An 18,702-nucleotide genomic window follows, 5' to 3' on the forward strand; every position below is an offset into this window, starting at 1 on the left:
AGACAAAAGACCTGTACGCAGAAAACTATAAGACACTGTTGAAAGAAATTAAAGATGATACCAACAGATGGAGAGACATACCATGTTCTTGGATTGAAAGAACCAAAATTGTGAAAATGACTGTACTACCCAAAGCAGTCTACAGATTCAATGCAATCCCTATCAAATTACCAATGGCATTTTTAATGGAGCTAGAACAAATCACCTTAAAATCTGTATGGAGACACAAAAGACCCGGCATAGCCAAAGCAGTCTTTAGGGAAAAAACCAGAGCTGGAGGGCTTCACTGGTGGCGCAGTGGTTGCGAGTCCGCCTGCTAATGCAGGGGACATGGGTTCGTGCCCCAGTCCGGGAAGATCCCACAAGCCACAGAGTGGCTAGGCCCGTGACCCATGGCTGCTGAGCCTGCGCGTCCGGAGCCTGCGCATCCGGAGCCTGTGCTCCGCAACGGGAGAGGCCACAACAGTGAGAGGCCTGCGTACCGCAAAAAAAAACACAACAACAACAAAAAACAAACAAAAAAATGGAGCTGGAGGAATCTGACTCTCTGACTTCAGACTATACTACAAAGCTACAGTAATCAAGACAATATGGTACTGGCACAAAAAAACAAACTAACAAACAAAAAACAATACTAAACTTTCTTTGGGTTATTTGTATGGACATATGTTAACATAAATTTTTCAGGCATTACTTGAAATTTCTAAAAATCTTATATGTTCTGGTATAATGTTATAAGTCATAATTGTAGTTATTACTTTAAAATGTATATCTCAGAAGTAACTAAATTTCCTTGTCAATTGCATTTTATGAACTTTCATCAAATCTTTAACTGTGGTCATTTTTAAGTCTTTTGTTATTTACCGACAGTTCTGGGTGTACTCTGATGCTTTTGCAAGTATGTTCCTATAAAAGGGTTTCGTCTTCAAGGATTCATGGAAAAGACTCTGACAAGTACAGGTTTCTGGTAACTGACTATACTGCTAAACTGGATGAATAAGCATTTTCAGAACTCTAATGGAAAACTGATGAACTCATAAAAGTGCTAACAATAGATCAAGATAAAAAAAATTAATTACATGGGACTGAGTGAACTGATGAGGATGATTATAACTTTTGTGACTTTCTGTTTGAATAAAAAAAAAATCCCACAAGGACTCAGAGGAAAAAAATATACAAATCAATTTTCATTGCAAAGTAAAGGAGCTGTTACAGTGGAGGATTACTGGACTGAATGTCAATGTTATGACATAGTATGAGTGTGTTTCGTGTTTGGTAATTGCAATCATTGTTGCTTTTGTTGTGGTCATCCATTTACAATGCTTGGTGTCAGTCTATTTATCTGTTGTAGAAATAAAATACAGTGTGTGTGTGTGAAAAAAAAGTATGGAGAAAATAGACACTGATAATACAGATATCTTTGAACAACAACAACAAAAAAAACTATACGCAACCTTTTCTGAAAAAAATACACTTATATACACACTTAGGTGTAACATTTTGCTTTCAGTTTCAGAGGGTTCAGGGATTTCCTTAAACCCAGGTTTAGAACCTTAATCTAAGGAATTTCTCAGGAATGCAAAAGCCAACCCAAATCAAGCAATCAAATAGTGCTTAATTAAATATCTATTGTGTGCCTAAAATTCTAAGAAAAGGAATCTCACATGTTGTCTATTGTTCAAAATTACAAGCTTGTTGAGAGCTAAAAATTCTATTAACTAGTTCACAGTACTTAACATTACCTCCTTACACAATTTTTTTTTTTTAAAGCAAAAACTGTGTTGTCTGGAAGAGACTGAAGAGAAATTTGAAAAATTTAACTGAAATTCCAGAAAGCGAGAAGATCTAGGGATAATGTATAACTCAGAAAGCTACCTATAATTTTCTAGCCAGTGGAAAACTAACAACCCTGGTCCTATCTTTTTAATATGTTTCTCAAAATGGTTTGAAAGAAGTTTAAAACAGACTGCAAAATCAACAGCTGGGGGAGCCTACTCACTGATTTGCTATGCCTTAACTACTTTCCATTGAAAGGGAAAGGGAAATTGGAAAGAAGAAAAGTTCTCTTTCTTTTCTCAGCAGAGAGAATTAGGGACAATCTTAATAGAATTAGGAAAGCTGTAACAGCAATAACCAAATAATTTGATATTACTCTCCCATAATTTCTTCTCATTTCTCCCCACCATATTTACCAACTCTCTTAATTCTCCCCTAACCCCATCACTGGAAATCCAAATAGTTGCTTGTAGATCCCAAAGCCACACCTATAGAGGAAGCGTTTTCCCCTATATTTACAAACAATGAATATAATATAAATTGTAGTAGCCTTCTCAGGCTATAATCTTTCTAACTGTAGTAAATTCTACTTTATAATTATTAAAAACAACCAGGGGAAGAAAGGGATGAAAGAGCACAGGGTAGAGTATTTTTAGGGTAGAGAAACTATTCTGTATGATACAATAATGACGGAGAGATGTCACATTTGTCAAATTCAGCAGAATGAACGTGCAACATCAAGGGTGAAGCCTAGGGAATTCCGTGGCAGTCCAGTGGTTAGGACTCCACACTTTCACCGCCAAGGGCCAGGGTTCAATCCCTGGTTGGGAAACTAAGATCCTGTAAGCTGCGTGGCGCAGCCAAAAAAAAATAGTGAAGCCTAATATAAACTATGAACTAGCTGATAATGATAATGTCAACGTTCGTTTACTGACGGTAACAAATGTACCATCCTGGTGTGGGATGCTGATGGTAGGAGAAGGTGTGTTTGGGGGAGGGTAGGGCGTATATGGATGGGTACTCTGTTTAATTTTGCTCTAAAAAGTGAAGTCAATAAATAAACAGAAAAATAAAATTTAAAAAATAGAGAGGGCTTTCCTGGTGGCGCAGTGGTTGAGAATCTGCCTGCTAATGCAGGGGAAACGGGTTCGAGCCCTGGTCTGGGAAGATCCCACATGCCGTGAAGCAACTAGGCCCGTGAGCCACAACTACTTAGCCTGTGCGTCTGGAGCCTGTGCTCCGCAACAAGAGAGGCCGCAATAGTGAGAGGCCCGCGCACCACGATGAAGAGTGGCCCCCACTTGCGACAACTAGAGAAAGCCCTCGCACAGAAACGAAGACCCAACGCAACCAAAAATAAATAAATCAATTTTAAAAAATAAATTAAAAAAATAAAGAGAAACCAAAAACCTAACCAAACAAAAAAAACCCAACCCAGCATACGCAGATCACCATCATCACAGGAACCAGTATTTTAAAAAACACATATTCTCCAGTAGCACAACATAAAGTCTGCCTAGCAGAAAATACAAGATACAAAATACAAGTTGGGAAAACAGCCGTAGGCCAAATTCAGTCCATCTAAACAACTGTGCAAGCATCTCCTTTTAGATATGGTTGCAAAAAGTTACATGCTTTAGCTCACTATTAGTATTTTCTCAAAGTATCACTAAGTACAATTTGGCCCATCCAGAGTCAACTTGCCTCCTGCAAATCTGAAAGTTCGTCCACCTGCTTTCATTAATTTTGTGCCTGTCTTCCAGTAGACAATGATTTATTAGGCAGGTAACCTAATGTTGTTTTTATTTATAGTTTATTAAATTAAATTGGTTGGGGAGTAGGGTACAGTGAGGGGTGTAGTACTTTCAGTCCTTTAGACATTATCCACCTTGGGATTTTCCATTCCAAAATTTAAAAAAATAGTCAATAGACTTCTAGTATGCTACTAACTAGGAGTCTACTAGTCAAAAATTTCCTTCCTAATCTTAGGCAAAGTCTGGAAAGTTCTGATGACTTTAGTATTGGTCTAGCAGAGTGCAATCTAAAATACAGAAATACAGAGTGCAATCTAAAATACAGAAAAATTCCTACCACAGACTGTTTACTTCACCAGGTTTAAATTAACTATAACCTGGACCACCACAACTCAAGTTATAAGTAAATTCATGTTTTAAGAGGGCTTTTAAAAATATTCTTTTGTTTTGTGTTAAATAATTAACATGATATTAGCACTAGTGCTTTATGTTAGTGCTAAATGTGGTCCCCAACATTTCTATAGTGAGGGTCAGATGGAGGGGAGGGCATTTATGGGAATTACTCAGGGGAATGAAAGACAGTTATTTAATTTGATGAGAATGGGGCAGTCTCTTTCCAGCTCCTTTATTCAGATTGGTGTTCCCTCCTGTGTTCTGCCTTCATGGAACTAATAAGGAAAGCTGATGACAAACAAAAATAAGCCTATCAGACACGTCACTCTACCAGAAAATCAAGGTTAAACTTCTAGCCATCTATACTCCCTTACACTCTATCCTTCAGCCGGACCAATTTCCTTTCACTTCCTCTTTAGTGCCGTCATGCTCACCCCTACTCCCAGAGTTTAACACACGTTCCTTCCTCTGACTGTTACCCTGCTCTTCACCTGGTTAAATTCCACTCATCCTTCAGGTCTCAGTTTCAACTTCACTTTTAGCTAGTGGGGACCCAGTAGCACTGTCTTCTTCCCCTCCCAGATACTTACCTCATTATGTATTGATAGTTTTATGAAATGACCATTATATAATTATAAGGGCTTGTCTAGTTGTCTTCTCCCGTCTTGCTTAGTTTCCTGTCTTAAGTTCAACAGAAGGGCAGAGACCTTGTCTCTTACCAATAAGTATCTAGAAAATTGTAGGCACATGGTAGGCACTAAAATATCTGTTAAATCTACCTTGCTTAGGGGAATGGTCCAAAGTCACAGGGAATAGTTGGTAATATGCAAAATTTTCCACAACTGTAGTTGGCAATAAATCCCTAACTGGCAAAATTGGCATCTTAGGTGGGATAAGATCTTGCCTGTACCATTTTGCTGTGCCCCCTCTTTTATCTTCCCCCAAGCACACCCACAAAGTGGGCAGATGTGGAAAAAAAAAGCAGCAATCTGATTATCATTACCATGAACACCTGATTCCTGCCTGCAGGCAAATGCATCATCATTTCTATCTCCATATCAAATGATCTGGGGTTGCAGGGAAGAAAATCTGGAAAGAAGCTACAACAAAGTGATGAATCATACTGAGTTCTGTGTTCTTCCACTAATTGGGTCTGAAATCCTATTTTGGCCCACTGCCAAAAACAAAAACAAACCCAATTCTATATTTAGACAATTTATAATGCCTTGTTTTATTTATTTGTCCAACCAATATTTATTGAAAGTCAACTAAATATATAAACTTTGCTATCCTCTTTTCATACCTTTATAAAACCTGGTCAATACCTAATTATGCTAATGTTCTCAAATGCCAAAGTTTTAGCTCTATTCTTTTGGTCTTTCTTTCCTTCTCTACATATGCATATGTTAAATTTTCTTACATCCTGGACTAACTATGCCCCAGATTCCAACTCAATCTCATGTATGTCTTCATGCTAAATGTAAGCGTCATGCTAATGTTTGCCTTTCAAACAAAAATCAATACTGTATGTATTGAAATTCTGGATTGACTCACAAAGTGACTGATGCAAATGGAATGGAAAAGTTGACCCAGTCAACAAAACATGGCTAAACTAGATTAATGTCCAGAAGCATATTTTCCTAGATCGTGAAGTCGAGTTCTGGTTAAAACAGATAGTGGTTATCAAGACTAATTAATCTAGACATTCCAGTAAAGTAGTTCGCTGATAGACATATACATTCATAGATAAACTCACATGAATAAATAGTCTATAGAAAGAAAAAACAAGTAATGACTCATATGAGAATAGAATCTAAAAAAGAGTGAATATATGGGTATGTATAACTGATTCACTTTGCTGTACAGCAGAAACTAACACAACATTGTAAATCAACTATACTCCAATAAAAAATACTTTAATTAAAGGAAAAGCAAGTGATCAATTACTTCATTTTGTCAAGCTCCTAGTTCAGAAAAAAAAAAAAGTTACATCTTGATTTTAAGTCATTACCAAATGAAATTAATTTGGTTTGCTTAAGAGTTCTTATTTCATACTCCCTGAGAAGCCAGGCTTGCCAATACTTTCATATGTTAACAACAGAGATAAAGGCACAGGGATTAAACAATTTATTTTCACAGATGCCAAGGTATGTCACATGGAAGTGTAAAAGAAATGAGATTTCGGGAATTCCCTGGTAGTCCAGTGGTTAGAACTCTGTGCTTCCACTGCCAGGGGCCCGGATTTGATCCGTAATCAGGGAACTAAGATCCCCCGCAAGCTGCATGGTACAGCCAAATAAATAAAGAAATGAGAGTTTATTATTTCATAAATAACTATATTAACTGTGATTCTACACAAAAACATTTTAGAGATGAGCATATCTGCATATGCACTTTTCTTTTCCCATCTTTACTGGAGTATAACTGCTTTACAATGTTGTGTTAGTTTCTGCTGTACAACAAAAGTGAATCAGCTGTATGTATACATATATCCCCATACCCCCTCCCTCTTGAGCCTCCCTCCCACCCTCCTTATCCCACCCCTCTAGGTCGTCACAAAGCATCGAGCTGATCTCCCTGTGCTATGTATACACACTTACAATCGGATAAATTTTAAGATTTAGGATATCTTCCTTATAAAGTCTTCTGGTTTTACAAAGCAAAACAAAACACAAAATTACTAAAGATAATCAAAATACTTCCAATGGAACAGAGGCATCAGCCTTTATGAGGTACTGATGCACTGAGCTACAGTGAGGTTTGGCATCACCAAATTACCTTGGAATTATTGAGGGGAATAGGTTGAGAAGCTAGGAACTGAAACCAAAACAGAGCTAACTAGTAAATTAGCTCTGAAGTTTTTTTCACTTTGGACTTAAGGTGACTTCATATTCAGAAATGGGAAGGTAATGCAAGAGACACATTCCATTTTGTCTTCTAAAACTAGAAGCTGAAAGTCAGCAAGAATTGGATCTAAATCTGAGTTGAGTCGCTTACTATGAGATGTGTAGCTGTGAGTTTGGGAAGGTTTCTTAATTTTTGATCATCAGTTCCCTCATGTGCAAAATAGGAATGGCAATAGCCACCCCATTTATAGTGCTTACTGAAATTCACAGCATAAAGTTAAGCTCTCAATAATAGCCTGGATTATTATTACTACAATTACATATCATTCTTACACCCTAGAATACAAATAAGATTTTGAAATTGTTAGGAAAGATTTCCAAGAAGTGTAAGTGTTAATTATTATTGTTATGTCTGTACTATTAATAATTTGTATTTGTACAGAATTAAGGCACTTTCATATACAGTATCTTACTTGGTCAATATATTACTCTGAAAAAGGATCAATAGAGATTATCACCAGAGGGTTAAATAAACTTGATCAAGGTCATAAAGCTAACAAATGGTAGAGCTAAGGTTAGAACCCAGATTCTCTGTTTAGTTAAGGGATCTCTTCATTAAACCACTGAAAAGGAAACAACAGTGATAGAATGCAGCTCAGAAAAAAGTAAGGCAAGCTATATGAAGGTATATTTTATTGTCACCACAGGCCTAACATCTGTAGTCCAAATTCCCTGGAGCCAAATATGTTTTAAAATTCAGAATTTTTTCAAATTTTAGAACAGTAATGAGGTTGTATATACCATATGTTATGTAATATCCTCAATAGAGTCTGAGGCAGCATTTGAATAAAATATATTAATATTTCTGCAGCAAAATTTGTGAATAGGCACATTAGGTAGGATAAAGACTTACTCAGAATGGTCAGGTTTTTCTGCCAAATAAGTAGTTTTATAAGTTGACCCAACTTACAGAAGTGCTGGATTTCAAAATTGCAGGTAAGAGACCATGGGCTTGCATTACAAGAGTCTGTGCATAGCTATTAATCAGTCTATAATAACTATCAGGTAATGCCATGGGAGGAACACAATAACAGATAAAAGCATCATACATGGTTTACTCTGCTATCTTCTCAGAAAGCAAATAATGTTGCCAAAATCACAAGATTAACAATAACCATTAAATAAATGCTTTTCACTGCATAATGACTTTATTTAAATAATGTTTTAGATAAAGAAAAATCATAGTGAGTTGTATAAGTCAGAATAACTTTATGGCCCTAGAAATCTGACCTGTTTCCTGAAGGAAAGTTACAGCGAGGAAGAAACGGAGCGAATATTTAGGAGAGAAAATGTGTGTGTGGCTGGGGGCAGGTAGTGTTGGTGATGAGCCATGTACAAAGATACTCTCATCAAAAGAATGTAACATGGTTACAACTGGGATACAGGGGTAGACGTGGACAATATTAGGGAATAGCAGAGGAAAAGGCTGACAAGAGCGAAATAACAGAAGAACAAGAAAGACTGGAATTTAATTCTAATGTAGTAGGCAATGACAAATTACTAACAAGTTTGCAAGTAAATGAGGCTATGGTCCCCCAAATTATCCTGAGACTTAACTCAAATTCTCCCCTTTTAAAAATACTATGACTGCGTAGAAACTAAATATACAAAGACTGATTCCAAACCTTAAAGAGCCAACTATTAGGGAAAGGACAATAATATTTTTTTATAAATATACAGAAGAAAGAAAATGGGTAAATTAGAAAATAGGTGATGTTCTAAGGGGGTTACCATTTATTCTTTATATTTTTCATGAAAAAAACTTGAAGCAAGTAAGAATTATAACAAATGCCAAGTGTGGATAGTGGATAGATGAATGTTGTTTTATAATTCCCTCTTTTTTCTATTTAAATAATTTCCCAAAATTAAAAAAATGAAAAAGAGGTGGTGGTAGTAAGAAAAGTAATCTGAAAGGGTTTGGCTTTATAGTATTATTTTGGGAAAAAACAGAACAAAAAATCAAACAAAATAGTAAAGGATATATGTGGGGGCCAAAAAGTGGAATGTACTAAGAGTGGGTGATATGCACCATAACTACAGCCTCCAATGGTGAGGCTACTGGAGAGCAAGGCTCAGGGCAGTGACGAAGCACAAAATAATCTACATGCATCAATATTAAGTTTCACTGACAGCAATGCTTTTAGTAAAGACACTCTGAAGATACAGGATAGATAGTAACAATGGGAAATTTCATTAGTGACACCATTAAAATTTTTTTAAGAAGAGAAAAAGAAGAGGCATAGATAACAAACACAAAAGGACACAGGAAATACAATAAATATTAAAACCTAGAAAAATAAAGGATTATGCACATATCAGAATAACTGGACGGAAGATATGGAAGCAGGATAGATTTAAATGTCTAAAAGGAGGAGAATGGAAAAGCTCTTTTGTTTAATACAGTCTGTATAACTTGCCTAATTTGAAACTGACATATTATTCAGAAAAATGAGATGCTTATAGAAGTATGTATTAAAGATATTAGATGTTAAATAGGAAGAAGTAAGGGAAGATGACTTTTTTTAACCTTATAACCCAAATCCTCCTGATCTTTCAGCACTTAGTCTAGCCTTCAATGCTGCTTCCTGACACCTGTCTTATTCTGGTCTTCCATTATTTATTTGCAGAGGTTATTAAACTTATTACATAAGAGTCTTATCACAATCATACCATAAATTTTTTCAAAGTAAGAACCATGTAGGATTTTTTTCTTATTGATAATTTCCCGTAACACCCTGAACTGAATTTTATATAAATGTATTTAACAAATATTGAGGGCCTATGCATAAGTGATGGCTGACGTACCACAAATCACATACAAACACAATAGAGTTCTGGTATAAGAAATGACAGTCATCATCATCAATCTTTTACATATGCTAAGGCCAAAGCATTCATTTATAAGCCAGTAAAGGCAAATTCAAATTTGGTCAAAGGACCTAAATAAATAAATAAATAAAGCCCCGAATAAAAAGAAATCAACATCACTGAACACCGTAGAGATGTTTTCACAACCACATAATTTTAATAGCCAATATCAACAATCATTGAGGACTTCCCTGGTGGCACAGTGGTTAAGTATCTGCCTGCCAATGTGGGGGACACGGGTTTGAGCCCTGGTGCAGGAATATCCCACATGCTGCAGAGCAACTAAGCCCGTGCACCACAACTACTGAGCCCACGCGCATAGAGCCTGTGCTGCGCAACAAGAGAAACCACCGCAATGAGAAGCCCGCGCACTGCAACCAAGAGTAGCCTCCACTCGCATCAACTAGAGAAAGCCTGCACGCAGCAACGAAGACCCAACGCAGCCAAAAATGAATAATAAATAAATTTATTTAAAAAACAAACAAACAAACCAATCACTGAGGGGCTAAAACAATTTTGAAGGGGATTTAGAGCAATTTTGGGATCAAAAAATTTTGAAACATGAGAGGAGGAACCAGATTTTAAGATGGACAAAAGTGAGAAATCACAGTTGACAGCTGAGAGGGAAAAAAAAAAAAAAACACCTAGGAAAAAGCAACTGAAAAAGAAGCAGTGTGACTCATGTATCTCAATATTCCCATGGTATACTGTAATAAGCAAGCACACTATTGACCAATAAATCATCTTGGTGACTCATACATCAAAAAATATTAACTTATGGGCTTCCCTGGTGGCGCAGTGGTTGAGAGTCCGCCTGCCGATGCAGGGGACATGGGTTCATGCCCCGGTCCGTGAGGACCCCACATGCCGCGGAGCGGCTGGGCCTGTGAGCCATGGCCGCTAAGCCTGCGTGTCCGGAGCCTGTGCTCCGCAACGGGAGAGGCCACAACAGTGAGAGGCCCGCGTACCACAAAAAAAAAAAAAAAATTAACTTATGTTTAATATACTTTAAGATGATAACCAGGTTTGTCAATGATTTTAATGGGTAACTATTTTTGGTGGCAAAAAAGTATGTTTCAACTATTTAGAAAACTGATTTATATGAAATACCTGATTTCCTAATAATGTAAATAAAGTTGACATTACTAAAGAAATAATGCCACAAAAGTTAAGTTTAAAAGAGACTGCAGGTGGCTTAACCACCTTATAAAGAACAGAAAGGCTTAAAAGAATAATGAGGAACTCATATACAAAATATCCAAAGGAATCTTAAAATTCAACAGTAAGAAAACAACCCAATTTAAAAATGGGGAAAAGATCTGAACACTTCATTAAAGAAGAAATATAGATGGTAAAAAGCATATGAAAAGATGTTTAACATCATATATCATTAGGGAACTGCAAATTAAAACTATAGTGAGATACCACTATACACTTATTAGAAAGGCTGAAATCCACAACACTGACAACATCAAATGCTGGGAGATGATGTAGAGCAACACAAACTCTCATTCACTGCTGGTGGAAATGTAAAATGGTGCAGCCACTTTTGGAAGACACTTTCTTATAAAATTAAACATACTCTTACTGTATGATCCAGCAATTATGCTCCTTGGTATTTCACTGAAAACTATGCCCATACAAAAACCTGCACGTGAATGTTTAAAACTTTGTTCATAATGGCCCAAACAGAAAGAAACAAAAATATCCTTCAATAGGTGAATATATGAACTGTGTTACATCCATACAATGGAACATTATTCAGTGATAAAAAGAAATGAGCTATCAAGTCACAAAAAGACATGGAGGAACCTTACTTCTGTATTGCTAAATGAAAAAAAGCCTCTCTTAAAAGGCTACTTACTACATGACTCCAACTATATGACATTCTGCAAAAGGCAAAACCATGAAGACAGTAAAAGGATCAGTGGTTGCTAAGGCTCTGAAGGGAGGAAAAGTAGAAATGCATAGGTGGGGCTCAGGCATTTTTTAGGGCAGTGAAACTATTCTCTATGTTACTCTAATGGACACATACCACTGTACATTTATCAAAACCCATAGAATCTACAATACAAAGAGTGAACCCTAATGTAAACTGTAGACTTTGTTAATAATATATCAATATTGGTTTATCAACTGTAACAAATGTACTACACTAATGCAAGATCTTAGCTAAAGGGGAAACTGTGTGCATATGGGTAGGGGCATATGGGAACTATGTACTTTTCGCTGTTTTTCTATAAACTTAAAACTGCTCCAAACAACAACAACAACAACATGAAGGGAAGAAATTTGATAACTTCAAGAGGTCTACCGAAAGTGAATTTAAGAATATTTACATCAAAAACATTTAGGCAAAACTCACAAAAGTAAAACAAAAATGAAGTGAAAACTCAGAACAACCCATGCCGGTTTTGTCATATGAACCCATGCCTTATCAACTAAGGATTATAAAACAGACCTGATAGTTTTTCCTTAGAAGACTGTGATTAGACAAAAAAGATAATGTAAAACGAAACTTTACAAACATTGATTCATGGTAGTGCAACACAACATCATGTTGTAGATTAAAGTAGGTCTACATGGAATATTCCTAATTCACATATGAATGCATGGTTAGTGAACACAAAAGAGACATTTATCCCTACTATATTGTCTAAAAAATTAATCACTGCTTTTTGAAGACAACCGTCTCAAACTGCAGTATCTATAAATAACAGCATGATAGAAGAATAGATTCCTTATGGTGTTTCCCTAAATTCTAGTATTTTGTTTGACCTTTAGGGCTATTTTTAAAATAGGAATGTGAAGCCTTTTACAGACAGGGCAAGGACTCCTCAGCTCATTAACAGATTCCATTCACACAGTGATATTACCTGAAGGTTCTCTGTAGGCATTTCATTGTGTTATTCCTGAAGTATACTATCCTTTGAAATACCATGCTCTTAAGATTGCGTAATCCTTAAGAGAAGTTAAGTGCCTAGCAATTTTATTATCAGTCTTTAGAGTCATACTGCAGAGCTTCAAATGTCATCCAACTGTCAACCACACAGAGCAAGAAAAGAATGAACAACAAGTCTCTGACAGGAAGGGAATATTCAATCAATCTTTCATTTGACAAATACTCACTGAGGGCCATCCATGTGTTAAGCAATATTCCAAGTGCTGGGAATACAACCTACAACAAAATATTAAAATATTTCCGCCCTTATGGTGATTACCTTCTTATGTGTCTACAGAGTCACCATACAATTTTACTAGGCCTAGCATTCTCCTGATCTTTATGTGAAGCAAGGGTAACCTGGTGATCATATTTATTTTACAAAATTAATTTATATAAATTTCAAGATTACTATGGTAATTAGTTCTTACCTGGTCTTGAGTTGATAATAAAGTGAACAGAGTTTCCAATGCTGCTCTTCGAACTGATGATATAGTGTGATGCAAAAAAGGCCAGACTCGTGGAACTAAAACTGTGAGTGACTGTTGAATACTAATAAAGAAGACACAAATTAATCTTACTCATTCTCAATTGAAGCTCTATTGATACATTATCTAAGTATCAATTCCTTGTGGACCTAGCATCTTTTTTGATGAATAAATTCTAAAAAGACAATACAATTTTCATATGAACATTCGCTTAACACCCTCATTCAAAACCGTTATTATATAGTACCAGCACAGACAGAGCAAATGCGGTCATAAAGAAGAGTAGAAATATTAACATTAGGTTGTTCTGTGGCACTAATGCCATGAATTAACCTTTATCAAATTAGAACTTTCCAATATAACTGCACTTATTCTCAGTCTGTTCTTACTCAGGAAAATGGGGGCATGTATCTTAGCTGGTAGTCAGCCTACACAAAATCAGGATTGCTAATCCTTACTACTTTCCCATGGCTAACCCCAATGGGTAACCAATAGGTGCACATAACTTACAACCCCCTTTGGGGCCATCTCTATCACATATCAAAAGAAACAAGAGATGGTATGGTAGTAGATTTGAAATATGTTATCCTGATCTAGCATTACTAAGTTAGGAAAATTCAAATTATCTTCCTTCTCACAGATTAGATTTTTTTTTTTTTTTTTTTTTTTGCTGTACGCGGGCCTCTCACTGTTGTGGCCTCTCCCGTTACGGAGCACAGGCTCCGGACACGCAGGCTCAGCGGCCATGGCTCACGGGCCCAGCCGCTCCGCGGCATGTGGAATCTTCCCGGACCAGGGCACGAACCTGTGTCCCCTGATTCGGCAGGCGGACTCCCAACCACTGCACCACCAGGGAAGCCCCTCACAGATTAGATTTTAAATGGGAAAGCAAGCAAAGCCACGTGTAGGCTAACAACTTGGACTAAGATTCCTGTCACATCCATGAGTCATTTATAAAAGTTACCTCAAATTAGGAAATTATTTATAACTAGCACTTGAAATATATAACTCTGTAGAAAAAGAAATGAGGAAAAAAGAATACGTCGTTGTAACTATTTATCTGTTCTTTTGGTTCCTCTCAGGAGGTCCATCTTTTAATGCTATTTTCATTACTTGCAGGTTTGTATGAACATCACTTCTTAAATTTATTTACACATTTAGTAAATTTACTTATAAAATTATAACTTAAAACACATGCACACACGGACATAAAACAGTCAAATATGTATTATAAAAGCATTGTAACAGGTCTTGTTAATAGTGTAACTGTTCATGCTCCAAATACATGCTGCATTTCTTCTTACATAAGCTGGAAAGTATCTGCCAAATATCAAAACATATGAAGCAAATTTTCTAAGGCAATTTTGAAAAAAAAATCAAAAACTACATTATTTCTCATTGAATTAACGGAATTTTCACTACATTCTTTCATTTTTGTTTACATTATCTAGCTTTCCAGACACTGTCCACTTGATTATTTTTTTTTAAAGTCCAAAGTCTTTATTTAGGGCAGGTGCCAACAAACTAAGGCTCACAGTTCAAATCCACTCTACTTGGTTTTTTTAAATAAAGTTTATTGGATCGCAGGCATGTTCATTCCTTTATGTATTATCTATGACTACTTTTGTGCTACAATGGCAGAGTTGAGTAGTTTTGACAGAGATCATATGGCCCACAAAGCCAAAACATCACTATCTGGGCAGAAAAAGTTTGCCAACCCCTGATACAGAGTAATTAAGAACTCTTGCATTTTGAAGCTTGAGAAGGGTTTTCATATAGATTAACTGATTTAATCCTTATACCAATGAAAGCATCTGAAAATTAGGAAACGCCATATATGCACTACCACTTCAACTTTTTTCTTCATTTTATAGGCATTTATTTTGCTACTCCAATTTGTGAGCTGTCCTACTAGCCTAAATTTAACATTGAAGGACTACCAGCAGGTCAGTATTATTTGAAACATTTTTCACACATTGATGATTTTCATTGGAAATAGATGCACTCACAGAACCAGAAATCATTTATAATCATAACCACATAAACATTCATTGAACACTCTCACTAGGCTAAGAAGAATAACTTTCTCATCTGTGATTTTTTTTTTTAAGTTGCATACGATTTTCTTCTCTATCTCCAAGGATACTATTAATAGAAAATAATATTCAGGAGCCAGTCTAAAAGGTAGGGAATACATTAATTAGCTGAGCTTCATTTCAAATATCAGGATAGGAAAATAAACACTTAAAATTTTTGGTTTATGTTTTGGCTTCACCCAGACTCTGCCTTTGGACATTATATTACATTATTATGTATTCCCTTCCTGACGACTGATTATTGAAATCAAGAACAAGAGTTGAAGTGAACATCACAAAGAAAAAGTTTACAGAGTAGCAAATTTTGGAAAAAATAAAACTGATGTTCAACGGTAATTCTATTAACTAAATGTCACAAAGGCTAAAATTCCATAGTCTGGGGCTAGAGGTGAAAATAATATGTAATAATTGTATTTCTAATGTTAACTATTACAGGATGAACAAATCGAAGAATTATATAAATGAACTAACCCAAGAATATGACCTAAGTTCCTGCCCCAAAAGAGCTGGTGGCTAGACAGTCAAGAAGAAAAGTCCTCCTGGAAATAACTGTCTTTGGCATCCCCAACTCACCGTACTGTTCTAAACGGTGCTAGACTATTGTATTTTTAGGCTTAATTATCTGGAAATGTGTGTAAACACTTTTTACTTTTTCCACTGAATAGAAATAATTACCTGCATTGTTGAACCTGAGGATAAGTTAACAAGGATGAAAGAAGAGTCATAATACTATTTGTTGAAGCTGTTAGATCATCTAGTTCCAGAAGAGCATCCCATAATGTATTTATAATGAAGGGTACCTGTAAGATTAGTTATCAAGAAAACAGTTATTAATTTTGCAAGAAATATTCCCGAGTCGTGTCAAATTGTATCTCAGGAGTCACTACTGATTCAACAACATATACAATCCCAATGACCCTGGATAATGCCAGTTTTGAGCAAAGTTAAGAAGCCTTTAACAATTCTCTACCTCTCTTTTTAATGCCACTCAACTCTACTTTGGCACTGCCCTTTCTCATGAGGCTCATAATGGGATGGAGAATTCAGGAAATAAGTTATCCAATACTCTATTTTATGTAAAAAACTAAACTTTGAAACCAATACAGTGTAGACACACATGTCAGGACTCTCTGAGTAAAGTAATTTAATATATTTAATACATTCCTAATCATCATGGAAGGACAAATTTAGTTTCTGAGCTTTCAAAGTACTGCTTGCCACACTCCCAAATACATGTGTTCCAGTTTTGATAATACAAAAGGAAGTCAGATAGATCTTAAAAGAGGCATTTCAAAGATGAAACCAGATTAAAAAACCAAAAGCCAAAACCAAAATCAAAACAAACAAAAATCTCATATGCCTAAAAACTGGGAATGAAATGAAGAAGGGATGGTTGCTTCCTTCTCCAGGAAGTTCCCTACATATTCTGTACATGAAAGGGAAAGATAAATAGACACAGTTCACTCTTCCCAAGGATAATATATAATCGAGATTCCATGCATCAGAGGGTTATTTGTCATAAGAAAAATGGAGAATGGCGAAAAAAGTCTGTTTTTCCTAACATGCTACACCTCAAATGTAAACAGGCTCTACATGAAGAAAATGCAAAAATATTTACTTTTTGTGTCTGAAGATACACAAGGCTTTCTACCACAGGTACTAATGATGCTGCAGCAACAGCTCTCACATCATCATCAAGATCCTGGAGTCCTTCAATTATTCTAGTTAAAACTTTAGGCAATAAAGTATTAATTACATCCTGTAAAAGAGTAGATCAAAATAGATTAATTTTCTATAGTACAATTATTGTGCTTAAACATCTTTTATTAAATTTACATATGGAAGCACAAATTCCAATATTTATTTTAAAAGAATCACGTAAATGGAAACGAAAAATAACATCAACAGATGCCTATGTAACTAATCTCATTTCAAAAAGAACATAACAGTATCAAGTACTTCATTTTTCATTGTGACTTGAAACATCAGAACATGTTTTCAAGGCGGGACTATGAATTCCCAGTGTGAATGCACACACATACACACCCCTGTGCTAGAACCTTAACTTCTATTTCTCATTCAACACCACTGACAACCAAAGGGAATACAAGAGAAGAGGGAAAAGAAAGCCATCTCTTCCTGCTTCTCATTACTCCAAACTACCCTTTTTTCAATCGCCCCAATAAAGGCAGCTCCCAGAGGCTACTCCTGTGATCATACACTAGGAATCTCACCGAGAACTGGTCTTGCTATGAAATAGAAACAGGTTTCCAAGCCTATCTTTTAATTTGTACTTGAATTCTTATTAGCATCACCTATCTCTATGATACTACCTCAACAAGGCAAATCTTGAAGGACTGGCTTACCTGTAACACTAAGAATCTAGGGCCAATTCATTTAATTAATGAAAATAAACTAAGAGGGGGAAAAAACTCTCCCATACATGCTTCAAAAACTGAAGTGTTTACCTGACGAACTGCCAAAGCATATTTTATTCCTAGCAGACCACCATGTCTAACTTCCCATTGTTCTTGTGTAAGTAATTTAAGCAGCACGTCCACAGTCTTATGAACTCCTGTTTCATTCATGTGTTTTAACACCACACCTAATGTCTGAGCACAAGTTTCACGAACTGGTGCCACAACCTACAAATGAGAAAGTAAGATAACTCATATTTGCAAAAAAACTTATTTTGTAAGAATCTGAAATTTGATTGGGTAAAGCCTCCCTTAGGCGATACTTACTTCATCAGAAACAAAGTCTCCAAATCTGTCTAATGCAAACACACAAAGGAGTCTAATAACCAAGTCTTCCAACCACTCTTGATGCTGCTGAATCATCTGTTAAAATGATCACTTTTTAATAACGTATTAAAACATATTAAGGGAAACATATTAGGTCCAAAAACTAAAACTAAACTATTATAGTATAGTAAACTGAAACAAAATACTGGGACAGATTATTTTAGCTGTAGGAACAATAACCAAAATATGGAATAGTCCCAATTACTATCTTTAATATTAATCACATCCTCTTCGATGATTATTATATACTGTACCAAAATTTTTTAAATTCATGAATTCTATTATTTTACTTGCACTCCAAGAGAAATTAAGAAACCACTTAAGGCTGCTCTGATATTAATTATATCTATCATGTATCTATTATCTAGCCTATTACCAGTGTCTCCATTTTAACACCATATTACTTACTGACCTTTAAACTATCCTTTCATTCACCTTACTCTACATTCTAATCCCTTATATCCTGCTCAAATACTAGTGCTTCTACATATTTTTCCACTCAATATTTCCAGACATATCTTTCCCTTGAACTCATTCTTCCTGTCTATAAATAATATAAATAAATCTCTTCCTAACCTTTTTATCTTTTTCCTTATGTTCACCTTTCCATGTTTCTTATTATTTACCTCTCATTTCTGCTTCATGGCTCCGTTACTTCCCTGTCTTGGAAAGAGAG

At 35.8% G+C, this 18,702-nt stretch overlaps 1 protein-coding gene across 1 annotated transcript in view; it reads right to left on the reverse strand.

The window, feature by feature from the left end:
- Positions 1 to 18,702, reverse strand: part of BTAF1 (B-TFIID TATA-box binding protein associated factor 1) — a 90,141-nt gene that overhangs the window by 40,108 nt on the left and 31,331 nt on the right. Inside the window, exons 10-14 of the mRNA XM_024739534.1 lie at positions 17,967 to 18,062; positions 17,691 to 17,867; positions 16,841 to 16,981; positions 15,898 to 16,022; positions 13,070 to 13,190 (exon numbers count right to left, since the gene is read on the reverse strand). Coding sequence (XP_024595302.1) covers positions 13,070 to 13,190; positions 15,898 to 16,022; positions 16,841 to 16,981; positions 17,691 to 17,867; positions 17,967 to 18,062 — 660 coding nt within the window. The remainder of the gene's footprint in view (positions 1 to 13,069; positions 13,191 to 15,897; positions 16,023 to 16,840; positions 16,982 to 17,690; positions 17,868 to 17,966; positions 18,063 to 18,702) is intronic.

This window comes from Neophocaena asiaeorientalis, unplaced genomic scaffold, assembly GCF_003031525.2.
Source record: "Neophocaena asiaeorientalis asiaeorientalis breed wild unplaced genomic scaffold, Neophocaena_asiaeorientalis_V1.1 scaffold597, whole genome shotgun sequence".
Lineage (NCBI taxonomy): Eukaryota > Metazoa > Chordata > Mammalia > Artiodactyla > Phocoenidae > Neophocaena > Neophocaena asiaeorientalis.